The following is a 21,202-nucleotide window of genomic DNA, read 5'->3' on the forward strand; positions in this document are numbered from 1 at the left end:
CAAGCCTCTTGTCAGCCGAAAGTTTAAGTTTGTGCAGTAGTGGCCAGGTTAAAGCTATAGGCCATTATAGAAGACCTGGCCTGTCCTCTATGGGCCTTCTTTATTATAAAATAATTTGTAATCAGAGCAGATAATTCAAAGTTTGAACCAATAAAAAATGAAGATTCATTAAAACATAAGCATACTCATTAATCAAACTGCTGCCTGGCAGGAACTACTTAAAACAAAACCAATTTTAATGAAGATGTGGGATTTTGCTGAATAGATAGACAACTTATAAGCTTTGTTCATAAGTACATATACACGTGAATACACAGTGATATAAGTATATGTGCATGTGTTTGAATATGCCAGTGGTTCTCAACATTTCTGTCCTTTTTTTTTTTTTTTTTTTTTTTTTTTGGTTTTTTGAGACATGGTTTCTCTTGTAGTCCTGGCTGTCCTGGACTAGCTTTGTAGACCAGGCTGGCCTGGAACTCACAGAGATCCACCTGCCTCTGCCTCCCGAGTGCTAGGATTAAAGGCATATGCTACCATGCCTGGCCAGTTCTCAACATTTCTAATGATTCAACCCTTTAATACAATGTCTCTTGTTGTGGTAACCTTCAACCATTAATTAATTTTGTTGCTACTTTACAACTATACTTTTGCTACTGTTATGAGCTGTGTGTGAATACTGTGTTCTCTGGTGGTCTTGGGTGACTCTTGTGAAAGGGAGTTCTACCCACAAAAGGGTCGCAACCCACAGGCTGAGAACTGCTGCTATACACAATTTCTGTGTGTATATAATTTTGAAATGTAATACTCAGCATCTAGAGTATTTTGATCCCAAAATATCTGATTTCATGGATTGTGGAAAGTCTAATATCTTTCAAGGACTCCTATAAGCTGGGAGCTAGCGTCTTCCTTCAAGCAGAGACCTGCCATTTCTGACTTACTTCTACTCAGATGTTCTACTGCCATCTCCAACACGTGTGGTTCTTATCCTGAGCTAAGATGCAGACAGATCTAAAACCTTTCTCTAATTCCTACCAAAAAATGAAATAAAGAATTCCTGCCTTTTGTATGGATGGTTGACCCCTGCATGCAGGCTGTTTCTGCATAATAAGTGGTTTTTTGTTGTTGTTGTTGTTGTTGTTGTTTTTACATTTTAAAAAAATGAAATAAAAACCAAAACTAAAGTAAAAATAAAAGTCCACCCACATAAAGAAACTATGAAAATGGGTAGCTTTGCATCCCACAAACACAAAGGACTGAAAATTGCCTTCTGCTCTAAAGCAGTCCCTGAGGCCTTTCCATCTAATGTGGAAATTCCTATCCCTGGCCCAAAGGCACTTTTTCTTCCAGTTTTATATTATCTTGCCATTTCTCATTTAACCACTAGCAGGCTAGCTAGCTTGCTTGCTTTTTTTTTTGGTCTCATCTTCGTCTTATGCAGTAAAAGATCCTCCAGATGAATCATTATGCCTGATCTCAAGCTATACTATAGAACAACAGTAATTAAAACAGCATGGTACTGGCATGGAAATAGTATGGTTGATCAATGGAATTGAATAGAAGACCCAGAAATAAACCCACATACCTATGGGCATTTGATTTTTGATAAAAAAAAAAATCCCAACCCACACAATGGAAAAAAGTGCATCTTCAACAATGATGCTGGTCTAACTGGATGGCTACATGTAGAAAAATGCAAATAGATCCATATTTACTACCCTGCACAAAACTAAAGACCAAGTGGATTAAAGACCTCAACATAAAACCAGACACACTAAATCTGTTAGAAGAGAAAGTGGAGAAGAGCCTTGAACTTATTGGCACAGGAGACGACTTCCTGAACAGAACACCATCAGCTCAGGCTCTAAGGTCAGCAATTAATAAATGGTACCTCATGAAACTGAAAAGCTTCTCTAAGGCAAAGGGCATTGTCAACAGAAGCAAATGACAGCCTACAGACTGGAAGATCTTCACCAGCCCTACATCCAACAAAGGGCTAATATCCAAAATATATAAAGAACCGAAAAAATTAAATTCCACCAAATCCAATAAACAAATTAAAAAGTAGGGTTCAGAGAATTCTCAACAGGAATATCAAATGATTGAGAAACACTTAAAGAAATGCTTGATGCCCTTAGTCATCAGGGAAATGCAAATCAAAACGACTCTGAGATTCCATCTTACACCCACTAGAATGGCTAAGATCAAAACCTCAAGTGACCACACATGCTGGCAAGGATGTGGAGAAAGGGAAACACTATTCCATTGCTGGTGGGAGTACAAACACTTTGGAAATCAATTTGGTACTTTCTCAGAAAATTGGGAATAATGCTACCTCAAGACACAGCTATACCACTTCTGGGCATATACCTGAAAGATGCTCTATCACACAACAAGGACATTTACTCAACTATTTTCATATAGCCTTATTCACAATAGCCATAATCTGGAAACAACCTAGATGTCCCTCAGTCAAATAATGGATAGAGAAACTGTGGTACATTCACACTATGGAATACTACACAGCTAATTAAAAAACAAGGAAATCTTGAAATTTGCAGGCAAATGGATGGGACTAGAAATGATCATCCTGAGAGAGATAACCCAGACACAGAAAGACATGCATGGTATATACTCACTTATAAGTGGATATTAGCCCAAAATAGAAGTCCTCAGAGTGTTTCCACACAGAGGGGGTTGGGACAGATGCTGGGAATTGCTTCTGGACTCCAGGTGACTGGTATGGAAGAACGAAGAACAGGGGGATGGAAGGACCCAGAGGGTCCAGGAGCCCCACAAGGAGACCATCAAGGTTGAGGGATCTGGATCCAGGGGGCCCTGCAGAAACTGATGCACCAACCAAGGACAATGCATGCAGGAAACCTAGACCCCCTGTTCAGATCCAGCCAATGGACAGCTCACTCTCTATGGTTGTGGGGAGAGCAGGGACTGCTTCTGACATGAACTCTGGTGCCCCAAATTTGATCACTTCCCCTTTGGTGAGGAGGCCTGGGAAGCATAGAGAGGAAGGGGAAGCAGGCTATCAGGGTAAGACCTGATAGGCTGTGGTCATATGGTGGGGGAGGAGGTCCTCCTCTGTCAGAGGTCTAGGGGAGGGGAATAGGGTGAAAGAGGGAGGGAGGGAGAGGGAAAAGGGAAGATACAAGTGAGAAGACACAATCGGGGTCTGTTCTGAATAAATTATAATTAAAAATTATACTTAAAAGTATTTTTTAACCTGAAATAGCTAATTTTTGGTCTAATATGCATGCTGGAACCATTAAGGATAATGCAGTTTTAGTCCTATTGCAACATATTTAGCAAAATCAGTGAAAAGGTAATTTTTCAAATTGCCCTTCTATCCTAATTCAAAGCAAACAGCAAGAAAGACAATTAGATTATTAGAAAATTTGTTTAATATTAGTAATTTTTCTTTCTATAAATCTATGAAGTTGGCGCAAATCTAATACAGCATTAAACAATGTGTCTAAAAATCTACAGACTCAGTGACATTTATAACTATGCTTGTGAACCATCCACTTCCTTTCATAAGCAGCAAATTTTCTTTTATATTCATTCTTTTTATATTCAATAAATGACCTAAACTCTGACCACAAAGGTGAAAGGTTGAAAAATTAGAGTCTGTGTGTGCTTGCTACATTCTATACAGGAGCACAGCAGCAAAGGCCTGCTAGCTCCCATTCCTTAAAAAAAAAAGTCCAGCCTATGGTGAGTACATGTTACTCTAGATTGTTGAATGTCAGTTTATACTTTGAGGAAGCAAACTAAATTCTGATTGAAAATTCTTTCTGGGGAAACATGCTGCTACTGCCACCTGGGGGAGGCTCTTTTCTGCTTCATTCAAGTGAAGGCAGGAAGGATAGCTCCCATTCGCGTCTTACTGGTCAGATCCACACCGGAAGTGGAAGTTCCAACTGTCTCCAGACTCCCTTTGCAGAAGAACTACTCCAGAAACTTCTAGAGAGTCACAAGAGGGATCTGGAACTGAACCAGAACGAGGCTCCTGTAGTCTACACGTGATGTGAATGAGTTTGGGGAAGTGTGGCCGATACACTACAAAGTGGAGAAAGTCAAATCTGAGCTCTTAATATCAAAACAAAACTAATTTTAAAGAAAAGTTCTTTAATGGCAACATGCAGTTCATTGTGCACCCTAAATATGTCATCATTAGCTGATTATGGAAATGGCATGTCCTCAAACAGGACATGTTAACAGGTTACGAGGATACACTTCATACACATGAAAATAACCAAGAGAATTTTTCTAAGAAAAGTTTGAATTTGTGAATTAAATACTATTACATAGTCTGTACTTATTATGCACACATAGGTTTAGTGGTGTTTTTCATGAATTACTGATACAATGTTTATCAATTAAAATGGAAAACTTTTAACTGTCACTAAGAATGTTTCATACTTTTGCTCTAGGCACCTTGGTATTTATTAGAAACACTCTCAGTCAAAGGATCTAATTCTGGCAGTGGAGATTTCAGGAAATACATATTACAGTTATCATCCTATTGGGTCACATACATAGGCTCTGATTAGAAGACAGCTAATCACTTATAAAGAGGATGTCTGGTAACAGATTAACTAAGCAAAATAGTGCAGTATCAGTCCCCTGCTAGTACCACTCAGTCAGGAGACCAAAGTTCATTTCAAAGAATATGCTGTGCTGGTTGCAAGGAAGTCAGTGAAGAATACGTTTCCAAGATTGAAAAAGGTAAGTGGCACAGAGCTGGTTTTAAAATATATTATATGTGTGATTGGGACTAAACAGAAATGAGTGGCAACACAGCGCAGGTGACAGGACCAAATGATCTACATGGGTTGGTGTGTACTTGAGAGGCTGCTGGAACCAGGGGCATTGTGTTCAACTGTGTGGCTCCTTGAAGATATTTGTAAAAAGGCCTGGATATACTGAGGTGAGGGACCTTGGAGAACAAGTGAATCCCGGGTTACTCAGCACTATATAATAGAATTATGAATCACAAGCAAAATAATATATATTACCTATTAAAATGTCACTGAGGTCAGCTTGACTGTTTGCCAGTAGCTTTGCTTACCAATCAATGAAAATGGCTACCGAGTATGGGAGGTCTTTCTGTCCTCTGATATTTTCTTGTTTCCTTCTTCAAAGACTTTAAGTTTTTATTGTGCAGGCTTCTCACTTGCTTGGTTAGAGTTACCCCAAGATATTTTGTATTATTTGTGGCTATTGTGAAGGGTGTTGCTTTCCTTTCTTTCTCAGCACATTCATCATTTGTATATAAGAGGGCTACTGGTTTTTGTGAGTTAATCTTGGATCCAATCACTTCACTTAAGGTGTTTATAGGTTGTAAAAGTTTCCTGGTAGAATGTTTGGGGTCACTTATGTATACTATGATATCATCTTCAAATAGTGATATTTTTACTTCTTTTCTAGTTTGTATCCCCTTGATCTCCTTCAGTTGTCATATTGCTCTAGCTACGATTTCAACTACTATATTGAGTAGATACAGAGAGTAGATAGCCTAATTGCTTTGAGTTTCTTTCCATTTAATTTGATGTTAGGACAGGCTTGCTGTAAATTGCCTTTATTATATTTAGGTATGCGACTTGTATCCCTGATCTCTCTAAGACTTTCATCATGAAGGGATATTGGGTTTTGTCAATGGCATTTTTAGCATCTAATGAAATGATCATGTGTTTTTTCTATCAGTTTGTGTGTATGGTGAATTACATTGGCAGATTTCTGTATATTAAACTATCCCTGTACCCCAGGGATGAAGCCTACTTGATCATGGTGGATGGTCTTTTTGATATGTCCTTGGATTCGGTTTGGATTTTATTGAGTATTTTTGCATCAATGTTTGTGATGGAAATTAGTCTTTAATTGTTTTCCTTTGTTGAATCATTGTGTGTGGTTTGGGTATCAGGGTGACTGTGGCCTTATAAAACAAATTTGGCAATGTTCCTCCTGCTTCTATTTTTTGGCTTGACTTTTAATAACTGCTTCTATTTCCTTAGGGGTTGTTGTTCTATTTACATTGTTTATCTGATCTTGATTTAACTTTGATATCAAAGTTCATAGGAAGTTGATAGAAAATTGTCTGTTTCTTTTAGATTTCCCCATTTTGTCAAGTACAGGTTTTGAAGTAAGACCTAATGATTCTTTGAATTTTCTCAGTGTCTATTGTTACATCCCCATTTTCATTTTTGATTTTGTTAATTTGGATAATCTCTCTCTCTTTTGGTTAGTTTAGCTAAGTGTCCATGTTGTTGATTTTCTGGGGGAAAAAAACCAACTCTGTTTCATTGAATCTTTATGTCTATTTTATTGACTTCGGCCCCAAGTTTAATTATTTCCTGCCATCTACTCCTCCTGGGTATGTTTGCTTCTTTTTGTTCTAGAGCTTTCAAGTGTGCTGTTAAGTCACTAGTATGACATCTCTCCAATTTCTTTATGAAGATACTTAGTGGTATGAATTTTTCCTTTTAGCAGCACTTTCATTGTATCCCATAAGTTTGGGTATGTTGTGCATTTGTTTTCACTGAATTCTAGGAAGTCTTTAATTTCTTTCTTATTTTTGCCTTGACCCTGCAGTCATTCAGTAGGAAGCTGTCCAGTTTGTATGAATTTTTAGGCTTTCTGTTGTTTCTGTTATTGTTGATATTCAGTTGATAGGATACAAGGGGTTATTTCAATTTTATTGTATCTGCTGAGACTTACTTTGTGAACTGAGTATGTGGTTAAGTTTTGAGAATGTTCTGTCAGTTACTGAAAATCATATGTATTCTTTTGTGTTTGGGTAAAATGTTCTGTAGGTATCTGTTAGAGTCTGTTTGATTCATGATGTATATTAGCTCCATTATTCTATTTAGTTTCTGTCTGGATAACCTGTCCATTGGTGCAAGATGGGATATTAAAGTCTGTCACTATTAATGTATGAAGGTCAATGTCTGATTTAAGCTTTAGTAATGTTTCTTTTACAAATGTGGGTACCCTTATCCTTGAGTAATAGATGTTAAGAATTAAAATACCAACTTAGTGGATTTTTCATTTGATGAGTATGAAATGTCTTTCCCCATATCTTTTGATTAATTTTGGTTTGAAATATATTAGAATAGCTACACCAACTTGCTTCTGGGATATATGCTCATGGATCAATCAGATTAACACAGTAAAAACTGTCATCCTACCAAAAAGCAATCAACATATTCACACAATCTGCATCAAAATTTCAACATAATTCTTTATAGACCTTGAAAGAACAATACACAACTTCACATGGAAAAACAAAAGACCCAGGATATCTAAAATGATCCTATACAATAACAGAACTTCCAGAGGTATCACCATCCCTGACCTCAAGCTGTACTACAGAGTGGTTATAATTAATCAAAAAACCACATGATATCAGCATAAAAACAGACACATTGATATATGAAATCCAATCAAAGACCTAGACATAAATCCACACACCTATAGACACCTGATTTTTTATAAATAAGGGAAAAATATACAAGGGGAGCATAAGCATTTCCAACAAATGGTGCTGGTCTAACTGGATGTTGGTATGTAGAAAAATGCAGATCACCAGTAGTGCAGGCACTAATATCAACAATTAATACATGGAAACCCATGAAACTAAAAAGCTTCTGTAAAGCAAAGGACACCATCAGTAGGACAATATAGAAGACCACAGAATAGAAAACTATCTTCACCAACTCCACATCTGACAGAAGGCTAGTATCCAAAATATATGAAGAACTCAAGAAATTGGTTATCAACAAAGTAAAAAAATCCCTTTTAAAAAAATGGGGAACATATCTAAGAAGAGAATTCTCGACAGAGGACTCTCAAATGGCAAAGAAGCACTTAAGATATACTCACTTATATCTGCATACTAGCCCAAGGGGAATGTTCCACCAAAGCCTTCACTTACCAGGAAACTGGGACAAAGGGGAGGACATCCTATTGGGACTCTAGATGAGAGAAGCATGGGAGAATGGCAAAGTAGAAGGATCCAGAGGGTCCTAGAAACCTACAAGTAGAACATTATGATAGGCAGATTTGGGCCCAGGGGTCCCGCTCAAACTAAGGCACCAGCCAAGGACAATACAGGCGGTAAACTTTAAACCCCTACCCAGATCTAGCCAATGGTCAGAACAGTCTCCACACTTGAGTGGAGAGTGGGATATGACTTTCTCACGTACTCTGGTGCCTCACATTTGACCATGTCCCCTGGAGGGGGAGACCTGGTGGCACTCAGAGGAAGGACAGCAGGTTACCGAGAAGAGACTTGATACCCTATGAGCATATACAGGGGGAGGTAATCCCCCTCAGGCACAGTCATAGGGGAGGGGAATAAGGGGGAAAGGGGAGGGAGGGAAGAATGGGAGGACACAAGGGATGGGATAACCATTGAGATGTAACAAGAATAAATTAATAATAAAAAATTAAAAAAAAAGAAATGTCCAACATGCTTAGCCATCAGGGAAATTAAAATGAATTTGAGATTCCATCTTACAACTGTTAGAATGCCTAAGATCAATAACACAAATGACAATTCATGTTGTAGAAGAATTTTAATCCAGCAACATGACTGCTCTGGCAAGGGATTACATCTAATGACCTTCTAGGTCTATGTGATGCAGCAGGAATGACACACCTTTAACCACTCTTGTGGGAATACAGACAAACCCTTAGTATACACCTTTAATCCCAAACAATCAAGGTAAAGTCAGTTTGTAGGGAAGCTCCCATGTTTAAAGATGATATCTAATTGAGGGACAGACAAAGTGATGAATCAGAGAAAGATTTGACAGAATGAGTTCAAGATAGGGTATGCCAACTCTCAAGAGAACAGACAGGAAAGAAAAGTTACTTAAGAGTAGTACAGTAGAGACAGAGAAGACAATACAGTAGAGAGCAGTACAGTAGAGAGCTCAGTAAAGAAGGCAGTACAGCAGAGTTGAGTTCAGTATAGAACAATACAGTACAGGCAGTTCAGTCAGTTCGGTGCAGTGGAGTGGAGTTGAGCAGTCATTGGGAGTGAGGGCAGTGGAATTCGACCCAGTGCAGTTGAGTTTGTGGAGTTCAGGGGCTGTTTTCTAAGCAGAGTACTCAAACGCCAGTAAGAAGCACAGAGAAGCCAAGTTGAATCAGTCAGCTTGGAGAAGAGTTTGGGCCAAAACAACCAAGTTAAACCAACCAGCAAAAGTTCAGCAAGAGGTGAGCTTATTCCACAGTAAGCCTCTGAGAGCACAATTACATTAGGCAAATGGAAGTTGCTTTTATAATGCTGGCAAAGATGTGGAACAAGGGGAACACTTCTCCATTGCTGGCGGGAGTGCAAACTTGTACAGCCACCTTGGAAGTCAATCTGCAGGTTTCTCAGAAAACTCAGATAGACCATTCCTGGGCATAAACCCAAAAGATGCTATATCCTATCACAAAAACACTTGCTCAACTATGCTCATAGCAGCTTTATTCATAATAGCCAGAGACTGGAAACAACCTAGATGTTCCTCAACCAAAGAATGGATTTAAAAAATATGGTACATTTAAATAATGGAATATTGTTCAGCTGTTTAAAAAGACAATGACATTATGAAATTTGCAGGCAAATGGGGGGGGCTAGAAAAAAAATCATCCTGAATGAGGTAACCCAGACCCAGAAAGAAAAACATGCTATATACTCACTTATAGGTAGATATTAGCTGTAAAGTAAAAGATAATCATGCTATAATCCACAGACCCAAAGAGGCTAAGTGTCATGAGGGCTTAATGGCACACAAAAGGATCTTCCTGGAAAGGGGAAATAGAATATATTTTGAGGATGGCCTGGAGGTGAGTGGGTATGGGAACAAGAGAGATCAGGTAAGAGGGGCGAGAGAAAATACCGGGAGAGACAACTGGAATTGGGGGTGGGGATGTGGGGGTTGAAGTAGACACCTAGTGCAATAGAAACTCCGTTGAGTCCATGCAAGTAACTCTAGCAAAGTCTCCTATTAATAAGGGGTACAGAGCCTGAACCAGCCATCTTCTGTAGCAAGGCAAGGCTGCAAGTGGAGGAATTGGGACACCAACCCAGCCATAACCTACAGCCTTCAACCTACAGTTTATCCTGCCAGTAGAGTGTTCCAGGACCAGAGCCTAGCAGAATCATTATCAAAGAGACCAGAGAGACGTCACCCAATGACTGATGGGAGCGGATGTAGAGTACCACAGCCATAGATTAGGCAGGGTCTGGGGAGTCCAGTGGAGAAGGGAGAGGAAGAAGCCGAGAAAACAGAATGGTCAGAGACACACCAGGAGAACACAGCCCACAGAATCAACTGACTGGAACTCATGGGAGCTTGAAGAAATCAGGGAGCCCATAGGGGTCTGACTTAGGGTCCTTATGGAAATCCTAACAGTGGGAGCAGGGGCTGTCCCTGACACTTTTGCCTACTTGTGGGACCCTTTTCCTCCTAGTGGGTTGCCTCTTCCAGTCTTGATGTGAGGGTATGTGCCTGTTCTTATTGTTGCTTGTTATGCCATATTTGGTTGATGTCTCTGGGAGGCCTGCTCTTTTCTGAGGGGTGTATGGGCATGGATCTGTGGGGACAAGAAAGAGCGGAAGCTGTGGTCAGGATGTAATATATGAAAAGGTAGTAAAATAAAATAAAAGAAAAAATAGAAAAGAAAAAAATTGCCAACAACCTTGAGACACTCTAAGGCTTTGTACTGCATGAAAACTGACTATATATACCATACAGGTTCTTTATTCTTCTGCTTCCTAAATGAACTACAGAGTTTTGTCAAGGAGTCCAGACTTGGCAATGATCAACCATGAGATGACTTGTTATTTTCTAACAGAAATTACAAGTAGCTCTCATTTTCACTGTAATGTTTCCTGATTGTAAGTGATAGTTCATAAGGAAAAGCAGGAGCCATCTTTTGCAGTATCCATGTTTTCTGGAAGGAAAGCATTCAGGAAGTAGGGAATAAGAATTTTTGCAGTTGACACTTGTATACTCAAGAAGTGGGGAGACATCATTAAAATGCGGAATGGGCAATTCTCTTTTGAGAAACCCACAGCATGCTCTTAGATTGGCCTTACGTTGTTAATAAGTATCTCTTTCTCATAACTTTGTGCTTTAAAACTATGTTAAGAAGCTCATTTAATTCTAAGTTTGATTTTTAAAATTAAATAAAATAATACAATGCTGAATGGAGCTGGACATGGTGGTTCATACCTGTAGTCCGTGAACCCAAGGCAGGTGAATTCTGGTGGACTGTTTGAGATCAGTCCAAGCTACATAGTGAGTTCCAGGACAGCCTCTCAAAAGGGGAGAGTGTGCTAGAGAGATAGTTCATGGCTAAGAGAACTGGCTGTTCTTCCAGAGGACCGAGGTTTGTTTCCTAGCACCCATATTAGGTGGCTCACAACCATCTTTAATTCAAGTTACAAAGGATTCAACATCCATCATCTGGCCTCTGTAAGGACCAGGCAGGTGTGTGGTATGCATACATGCATGTGGACAAAACACCCATACATATAAAAATAAATACATTGAAAAAAAAAACGTAAGAAGAGAAAAAGAGAACAGCTTAACTGGCTCTTTCTTCTTCTGTGTTCTTTCTACTTCTTTAACAATGGGTGAATTTAAATCCTCCCCATAGAGTCCTAACCTCAGCGATCTCAGGCCTGCATTCTCTCCTCCATCATACCAAGGCATCAACATTCTACCTAAATGAGCTTATCTTCATGAGGTTTGGCCCCTCCCTCCTTTCCCTGAAGTTTTTCCTTCCTCAGACCTTACTCGCTTCTATTTGGTTTCTCTCTACTTCTCCACTATCAATTACTGAGATTCCAAACCCGACCCTATCTTCATGGCATCTGTAGTGGAACACCCAACACTGTTTAAGTCAGGACAAGGGAGGAGACAGCCCATCACAGACAGCACAGAAAGCTCTTTCCATCCATGGATGCTGAATCCACAGACTTGCTCAATCAGAGGCTGAAAATATTCAGAAAAAAAAAATGATGTCTGTATTGATTATGTACAGAGCCCTTCTATTCACCATTGTTACTCAAACAATAAGCTATGACAGTACTTACATTCCTGTTAGACTTATACTAAATATAATCTAGATAAGATTTAGAGCAGCAGGTCTCAATCTGTGGGTTATAATCCCTCTGAGGGTCAAAGACCCTTTTCACAGGGGCCATATATCAGATATCCTGCACATCAGATATTTACATTAAAATTCATAACAGTAGCAAAATTAGAGTTATGAAGTAGCAACGAAATAATTTTATGGTTGAGTCAGCCCAATGGGTTGCAGCATTAGGAAAGTTGAGAGCCACCGGTTTAGATTATAAAGAGTGCTATGCATAGGTTACATGCATACTATACCATTTTATATAAGTAATTGAGTATGAACAGGTTTGCTGACGCAGTAAGTCATCCCCCAATAGACCCTGAGGGAGAACTGTACAGAGTATCCGTGCCAGGTCAGAGGCTTTATGCTCAGTGAGTATAGATACCTAATTCTTTTTGTGGCGCCTCCATCTACCCACAGCTATGACAGATTCCAACAAGATGATCATCAATTTGGCTGTCTTTGGCAGGACTCAGAGTGGGAAAAGTTCTGCTGGGAATGTTCTTTTGGGAAGTGTTGACTTCTACAGCACCTTTGCTCCAGGTTCTGTAACCAAAGATTGCAGCTTGGGCCGAAGCTGTCACCTCCACGGCTTCATGCGTCGAGGGGGACAAGAGATAAGCCTGCAGATACAGGTACTGGACACTCCAGGATATCCACACAGCAAGCTGAGCACAAGACATGTAAAGCAGGAAGTGAAGAAGGCCCTGGCACATCACTTTGGGCAAGAGGGTCTCCATCTTGCTTTGTTGGTCCAGAGAGCCGATGTGCCTTTCTTCGGACAGGAAGCGTCTAACTCAGTCCAGTTGATCCAGGTAACACAAAGATACGATTATACTGGCACCATTATCCCTAACTGTGGGCATTATCTTCATAGACAAGACTCAAAAAGAAACTGCCTTGACAGATACTTAGAGAGTGTTTTCCATATAGCAATAGTCAGCAAAAGTGACTTGATTTTCTGTCAGGAGTTCTATTCTATAATCTGTTTTAGTACAATGGTTCTCACCCTTCCTAATGCTGCAGCTCTTTAATATAGTTCTTCATGTTGTGGTGACCCCAAATGATAAAATTATTTCATTGCTACTTCCCAAATGTGATTGGGTTACTATTATGAATGTTGATATCATTCTGCTATTCTAGATAGCTGACACATAACTCCAAGGGTTGAGAGCCATTGTTTTCGAATAATTCAGTTATTCTACAAATAGTTCATAGACAGAAATTTCCAGACACTAATTTGCAGAAGTGAAGCCTTAAATCCTTAAGAACCTTGAACTTGAGAATGTAACTCGTAGACCAGCTGCACCAGAATCAGCTGGGCAACTTGCTGAAAATGCAGACTCACCCAGGACTATTAGAATAGAATATCAAGTGTGAGACCTGTGTATCTACATTTTCATGTTTTTATATAGGTTTATTAAAACAAGGGAAGGTTCAAAACTACCAACTGAAATACCACACACTATGGGCAACAAGAGGACAAGTTGTGATAATTCATCAACAAATGCATATTTATTCACTGGTAACACTGAGCACTTTCAGAGACACAAAGCCTGACTCTTCCCCCTAGAAGAGGGAAATAAATGTCAGAAATGAAAACATGTTAACTGCCCAAGTAATGTAGTGTGTAATACGAGCAATGCGAGACTTAGCATCCCAGCAAATATTGCAGGAAAGCTGTGCAGGATTCATAGGAAAGTTCTCCATTACAACAACAAACTTCAAAGACTTTATGCAGAATGTAGATAACATATGTTGCATCTGATCATACTGGTTTATTTGTTCATTTATAATCAGTTCCTGAGTTGGGGTTTCACTCATTAGACGGTCCAGCAAATGATCTAGGTGAGAGGAGGAGTCTTGCTATGGCCACATCTTTGAGGAATAAAGAGTGTATATATTTATACCCCCCAGAGATAATGTAGGTAAGATGACCAGGTAGACTATTACTTACAACTCCTAGAAGTTACTCATTGACCTGCTCCATTCTGGCCAAGATCTTGATTCTGTAGACAGGGTTCAGCCCAGTTTAACTGCTGGGCCTTACGAGTAGAAGCTGCCCTTCTGTGTTCAGATAAGGGACTTTCTCCCTTTAACTAATAAAGACTTGACTAATAAAGATTGAGCCAAATGGCAGACACACGTTTTGTTTCTCAGTGGTTATGTGTGTTTGTAAAAGATTAGGGAAAAGCCATGTGTGTAATTACAAGAAAGTAGTGGGAAAATTAGGGTGACAAGAGTGAAGACTTCATCTTCCAGCTCTTAAGATCCAAGTCATGCTGTCAACAGTAAACAAGATGGTTGTAATTAAGATACAATATGAGATCTAAGGCAACCACTCAGCTCCCAAAACTATTAGCCCTATATCTCAAAGCATTTCTGGTAGAAATTGGATGCTGGGAAACCTGTACCCAAATATCAGGATAATTTTAATATTCACTAAGGCTGCTTTACATAAATAAAGTAAATTCACAAACAACTACTTCTCAAAAGCCATCTTGACTCTCCCCATAGAGTTGTCATTCTTCCCTGTGGGACACTATGCTGTGCCCAAAAGGATTCTAATACATACATTTTGAGAATAGATCCTTCCAGTGTTGGTACACAGAACATTATAATCCACTGTTTTCCTACAAAGCAATTTAATTCACACTTGTCTTTTGGAGCGCTATCTGCAGAGCTTTCTCCAATAACTGCCTTCCTTAAGCCATTGTCTATCTCAGGAGTTGAAGGCCAATATGAGATGGGTGTGAGAAAAGTTCAGATCTTGTTTGTTTGTTTGTTTTATAGTATAAATGATTTCTCTTTTTTATGAATAGCAGCAGACAAGGCTTACTAATGCCCAGAAAAGCCCCATGGGTGCTGGTTTTATTGATATTGAAGACTTCTACCCGCTAGTGTTAGTAACTATGACTGCTTAGCACTGAGCTCCTTACAAGAGAGCCAGGAGCAAAGGGAAAGGGGCCCTGTTATGACTGCTGCTCTTCTGCACTGAGATGAGTATTCATTCGAATGGACCAGTGAGGGGTCGCTTGTCTCAGAGGTGAAGAACACGGTTTCTGGGTATGTTATTCCCACCTGTGCTCAGGCTCCTTCTTAGCTACTTGTTTGCAGAATGACCTTAGACAAGGAAGCAGTAAGTGATGATAGAATCGACTTAACTGGCTCCTTTTTGGATTGCACATGAGCCTGGCAATAGAAAATCCTTTAACTGAGACACTGGCGTGTGATAAGTGCACCATAAGAGTTTATCTGTGGGGACTATCATTTTCTATTACCATTAGTCTAATCAGCTACGTGACTTCCATTGAGCCACATAACACCACAAGGCCTGAATATGCTCCTCTTTAAAATGGGGCAACTTGGATGGATGCTTTCTAACACTGGATATGAGAGCTGAATCTAATGTAGAATCGGAGCTGAGATGCCATCATTCATTTTTGACTCTCTGCACACAAGCACACACACATACACATACACATGCACACACACACACACATGCACACACACACAGCACACTCACACACTTACATAGGATCCTTATTATCCTCCTGTTCCATGATGACTTTTTTCTCAGCTGATATAATTGTTGGCTTTTTTCTAAAGTTTCCCCTTAAAAGGTCCAGATGCTATGATTTCATCAACCACAAACAAATGGGGCAGGGCTGGTGAGGTCCTGGGAAAATGAACAATTCCTGGAAAACAAGGTTTATATCCTAACTCGCTGTCCCAAATGGACAAGAAGGCCTCATACCCGTTAGCACTGTGAAACCAAACAATCCATGGCTGTGGCATTCCCACTTGGGCTTTGTACTATATTTAAATTACTAGCACCAGATAAATTACTTTGACTTATTTTGCTCTTGAATTTCTTTTGAGACATCGATCAACTGTGATTGTTCAGTCTCTGGTTCCCCGGTGAACATGTTTGGCCACTGACGTGATGACTATCACCAAGTGACACTATTTTCAAACACTGAACTATTATCTGGCCAAAGACCAATCTAAGGATTATAGATTAAATAAGCCATTCTTCTCTGGTTTGGGCAGCAATTCAAAAGTGCAATTTCTCTCACAGTTTAAGAGATATGTATGCTTTTGCAAAAAAAAAAAAAAAAAGTTATCAGTCTGTAAAGCCTGACCAGGATCTGAACACGTGAGCTTGTGAGTGGCATGGTGCTTAGTGCTTCCACTTACTTATCCTGAATGAGATAATTCTGAAGTATCGGAACCGCCCAAAGGGGTCGGGGAGGGAGAGAAGGAAATAGGCTGTTACAGTAACTCAGAGCATTACACTATTTACATTTTAAAGTATGGACTTAGTAAGAAAAGAATTCTGGTAAGGGATATTTTACAGAACAGTATTAGTATGTTCTTTCATTTTGATGATTACTCAGAAATATTTCTTGACAAGTATGGTCTAGATACCAACCAAAGCTATCTGGGCAGTGGGTTTGGTGGAGCTCAGGGGCTGAAAGCACCAGTTATCCACTAACTCATAAGTAAACATTTTTAGCATGACATTTAGTGCAGCACGGGAGTGGTACACTGAGGCTCGAAATGTGGGAAACTTGCAGATATGAGTGTGGTCAAAGACCAATAGCTGGACCTGAGTGGACATAAAAGCCCACTGCCATACAAGCCCTAGTATTGCATTATGTTAATTCTTTTTAAATTTTTATTATCTATCATCATTGTGTGTGCATGTGTGTGCATCCATGTGCATGTATGCATTTGTGTGTGCGTTTGTGTGTGTGTCCATGTGAGTGTGCACATGCATGCATGTGTGTATGTGTGTGCATTTGTGTGTGCAGCATGAGTGTGGAGGCCAGAGGACAACTGGGATTGGCTTTCATGTGAGTGCTAAGGATCTGGTTTAGGTCATCGTGTTCCTGGGATTTGGGGGACCTCATCATGGTTGCTCGATGTTTCAGGGGAAATCCAGGTCCCTTCTTGAGGTTCTTCATCTCAAAAAAAATTTAAGAATGGATTCAAATAAAGTCTCAAAGACAACTTTTATTAGAGTTATAAAAACCATCAGAGCAGGTCAGCTGCGAATCTCAGTTGCTGCTTGCAAGAGCACAGTGGAGGATGGAAGGGAAGGCCACGCCCTTCAGCAGTGTGGAATTCAGAGGCAAGGTGGAAAAGCAGCCTCTTGGTGGGAGGGATGCTGTAAAGACAAAGTAAGAAAGGTCAAAGTGCTGCAGAAGCTCAAAGTGTTAGGAAGAACATACTTTCAAATGAGACAGAAAGATTCTGGGGGACTCCGGGAAGAAAAGGCACAATATCTCATTAAAGGGAAAATCATTCCATTTCTTTAGCATAGCTTACGTGAGCCCACCTTCCTAGGGATGGTCCCTTGGCCTGGCCTAGCTGGGACAATAGGTCCAAACCCAGGCCAGAGAGCCTACTCCTGATGAGAGCAAGCTTTCTTCTAAGGAGCTTTTACTGTTATTCAGACATACAGACTGGGACTGTAAGCATTTTTATCCCCTGGGCCATCTTGCAGGCCCATGTTAATCCTTTGTAGCAAATAGTAGATATTTATTGTCTCTTGGTTCTTGAGGTCAGAAGTCTGAAATCACAGAATTGGCAAGGCTGGTTTCTTCTGAGAGCTGTGAGCAAATGATGTGTCCCAGGCCTTTTCCTGTATGCACATGACTCTTCTCAGGGTGCATGACCATCTCCTTATATTTGTCTCCATTCAAATTTTTCTATTTTATATGGACATTAGTAATTTTGGATCAGGAGTTCATCTAATGACTTTAAGTTAATCACATCTTTATGACACTCTTTCCAAATAAGGTTACATTCTGAGGAACTAGGGGTGAGGACTTGGCATATGAGTTAGGGGAAGGGCACAGTTCAACCATAACTTCTCTGTTTATTCATATTGTAGCCTGTGTCTTCTCTACCAGAGGCATGTGCAATATACTGCGAGCATAGCAGAGTCCTCCAAATGCCCTTTATTTTGTCATGCCACCATCACCTCCAGTGTGTTGTTGGAGTCATATGATTGCTTAAGTTTTTCAGAGTTGTGGTGTTTAACTGTCGAGGGCACCCAAGGTTTCAGATGAATTTGGGTTTAAAAGCACATGAGAATGTGACAAATGAAGCACCTTTTTGAATAATCCCCATGCATTTACAATTAAGATAATGGCTGATATTCTGATCTTGAAAAGGTGGCTCATGTGTTCTTGAAACAGGACATTTTAGGGGAGCCTGTAATTCTGTGGCATCGGTAGACAAATTCTGGTTAGTTAGGAGCAGGCAGGTGGAGTCACCCATAGAGAGATTTATTCTGCACATGGAGCTGAAAGCATAGTGAGCTATGGAACTGAAAAGTACAAGATCATGACCCAGAGAATACAGTTCAGAACTGAACCATCAAAAACAAACTAAGCCTGCTGTTCGACTCAGTCAAGAGGGTCCACGTTCCAAAATAGTCAGCAGATATTGTTGAGAGTTTTCAGTGTCCTGGGACCTTTGCATGATAATGCAGACACAGAGAATAGACCTTCGAAGAAGTCACTGTTAATTGTCATTAGTATATGTCTAAATAGATGGCTGTGGTGAGAGCCCGACTGTTCTCAAGAGTTGTAACTAATATTCACAGCCACTGACTCAGAGCTTTCAGGAGTATTTGCTCTCCAGGTGTCACTTTTTGATGCCGCAATGGGAATAATAATAGTATTATGGCAAAGGTTCACGTTGAGCATCAAGAAGTTACGCATGGCTGAGCACGATGGCGCCTTCCTCTAACCAAGCGCTGGGATGGCAAAAGCAGGGGAGATATGTCTGGGGTCCCTGGGGAGCAGAGTGAGACTCTGTCTCAAAGAATTCAAGCCAAACCAAACCAAACAAAAATGAAAGAGAAAGGGAGGGGAGGGCGAAAGGAGACAAGAGACAAAAAATAAAATAAAATAAAATAAAATAAAACAAAAAATAAAATAAAATAAAATAAATGCCCATTTCAAAAGCTTAGCATACTATCTGGTACCAAATCTTCATTTTTTATTTGTTTGTTTGCTTTCTTCTGATTACTAGAAGTCCTTGATATCTCTTGTTATATTCATTCATAGATATTTTGCATTTATAAAAAGTGTTATAAATTGGTAACATCTTTATAAATATTTCAGCTATGGGAGCATACAGAGTGGAGAAAATGTTACTTTATTGTTACTTGGTTAGAATTCCATATAAGTTTGGGGGACAAGCAAGAGTTAAATGGTTACTGCTAGATGCCTTTTGCACTGCATGAGTAATGTGCCACATGCTGTGGCTTCTGCTTTATATCAGCTAATTTGCACTAATCAAACAAGAATTTATTGCACAACCAACTTGTACATTATCACTAAACAAAGGGACAACTGTCTTCAGTGCTTTTCAAGCACATTAGAAGAAGCCATTTGATAAATTGCCTTTGATTCCAGTTATGTGGCAAGAGGACCATGAGAATCATAGTAATCTTGTGTAGCCATTCCAACTCACCAAATGGGCTTTGATCTTAGCATTTTCCTTACTTGTCATCTGGTTAATCAATAGAGCATGACCAGATTATGTCATTTTAATCCCTTAGTAGATATTTTAGTGGTGATAACATAACACTCAAAAAAAATGATACTATAACTATTGCCTTGCTCAAGGTACCACAAATTAGAGGAATTGAATGGTTCTAAAAGGGTCTGGTTGTGGAGGAAGTATAACTGGCCACTGAGTGCTGGCCATACAACCCTCAATGGAGCCAGATGCTCTAAAGCATTAAGTTTTTGTGTATCAATTATAACAACAAAGTAAAACAGAGATTAAAGCCCTTTTTTGTTCAGAAACCCCATCCATCTTCCTCAATGTGGTAACAACACTTGAGCTCATAGCCACGTCCCATACACATATCAGCTTTCAGAAATATCATGACACATGAGTCTGTTGGCCGATGACACTGGACTTTAATAATGGCTTTGCTCATTTTTGAGGACTGGAGTCCAAGGCAAATAGTCATTTAACTTCCTTCTCTTTCAGGAACTTCTGGGAGATTCTTGGCAGAATTACACTGCTATTCTTTTTACCCACGCAGAAGAAGTAGAAGAGGCTGGGCTCAGTGAAGAGGAATATTTGCATGGGGCCTGTGATACGCTGTTATCCTTGCTGAATTCTGTTCAGCGGAGATGTGTTTTCCTGTATGGAAAAGGAAACTTGCATAACGAACAAAGAATTAAAATCTTAGAAAGAATCATGGAATTTATAAAAGAAAATCATTACCAAGTTCTTACTTTTACATAAAATGTAAGTGAAAAGAAAAGAGCACTGGGTATTAATCAGGGTTGGAAATCTGATTTTAAAATCTATCTTTGTCCTCATAAATACGAGGGATGGGAATTCCCTGTACTGCCATATAGCCATTTTGGAAAATTATAAATAAAAACTAATATCAAAGAGTCAAGATTTCATTATATCAGAACTATACGCATAAGTATTTATCCAACAGAAAAGTATACGTTTGTACATTAAGAAACATGCATATACAAGAATGTTCATGGTGGTATGATTCATAATGGTTAAAACCTGAAAACTATCCAAACATACATTAATAGACTGATATGCAAATTGTGGCATATTAGCACATTGAAATATGAGAATGAACAAACTCAATCACATGGAACAGTAGTAATCAACTGTTTAACTACAATGCTAAGAGAAAAAAGATAGACATAAAGTGCGCTTTATGCCTCCATCTGTATAAAGGTCAGAAACAGTCAAAACTAATGTAACCCAACTGCTCTGACGGTAGAAGTGCTGGGGATCTGGACAGCAAAAGGATGCTGATGGGTAACTTCAGAGATTTTGATAATGCTCTTTCTAGACTTGGAATGGGGGCTTCATAGTGTGTGTACCTTGTGAAAATGGAACAAAATCTCTTGTAATTTGTGAGCCTCTAACACTATTTGAAAACAATTTTAAATGAATAAACTTTCTTCACTCTTAAGAAAGTTACCTCCCTGCTCACCCGATGCAAGAGATGGAAGACTGTGTGACCTTGCCAGAGCAT

General features: G+C 39.5%; 1 protein-coding gene across 1 annotated transcript; it reads left to right on the forward strand.

The window, feature by feature from the left end:
- The first annotated feature begins 4,658 nt into the window (after nt 1-4,658).
- On the forward strand, nt 4,659-20,780 carry Gimd1 (GIMAP family P-loop NTPase domain containing 1). Its single transcript, XM_051165876.1, has 3 exons — nt 4,659-4,740; nt 12,574-12,968; nt 20,176-20,780. Exons 2-3 carry the CDS (start codon nt 12,576-12,578, stop codon nt 20,434-20,436), a joined length of 654 nt encoding a protein of 217 aa, XP_051021833.1. The 5' UTR covers nt 4,659-4,740; nt 12,574-12,575; the 3' UTR covers nt 20,437-20,780.
- The last annotated feature ends 422 nt before the right edge of the window (nt 20,781-21,202 follow it).

This window comes from Acomys russatus, chromosome 23 (genome assembly GCF_903995435.1).
Source record: "Acomys russatus chromosome 23, mAcoRus1.1, whole genome shotgun sequence".
In the NCBI taxonomy this organism is placed as follows: Eukaryota; Metazoa; Chordata; class Mammalia; order Rodentia; family Muridae; genus Acomys; species Acomys russatus.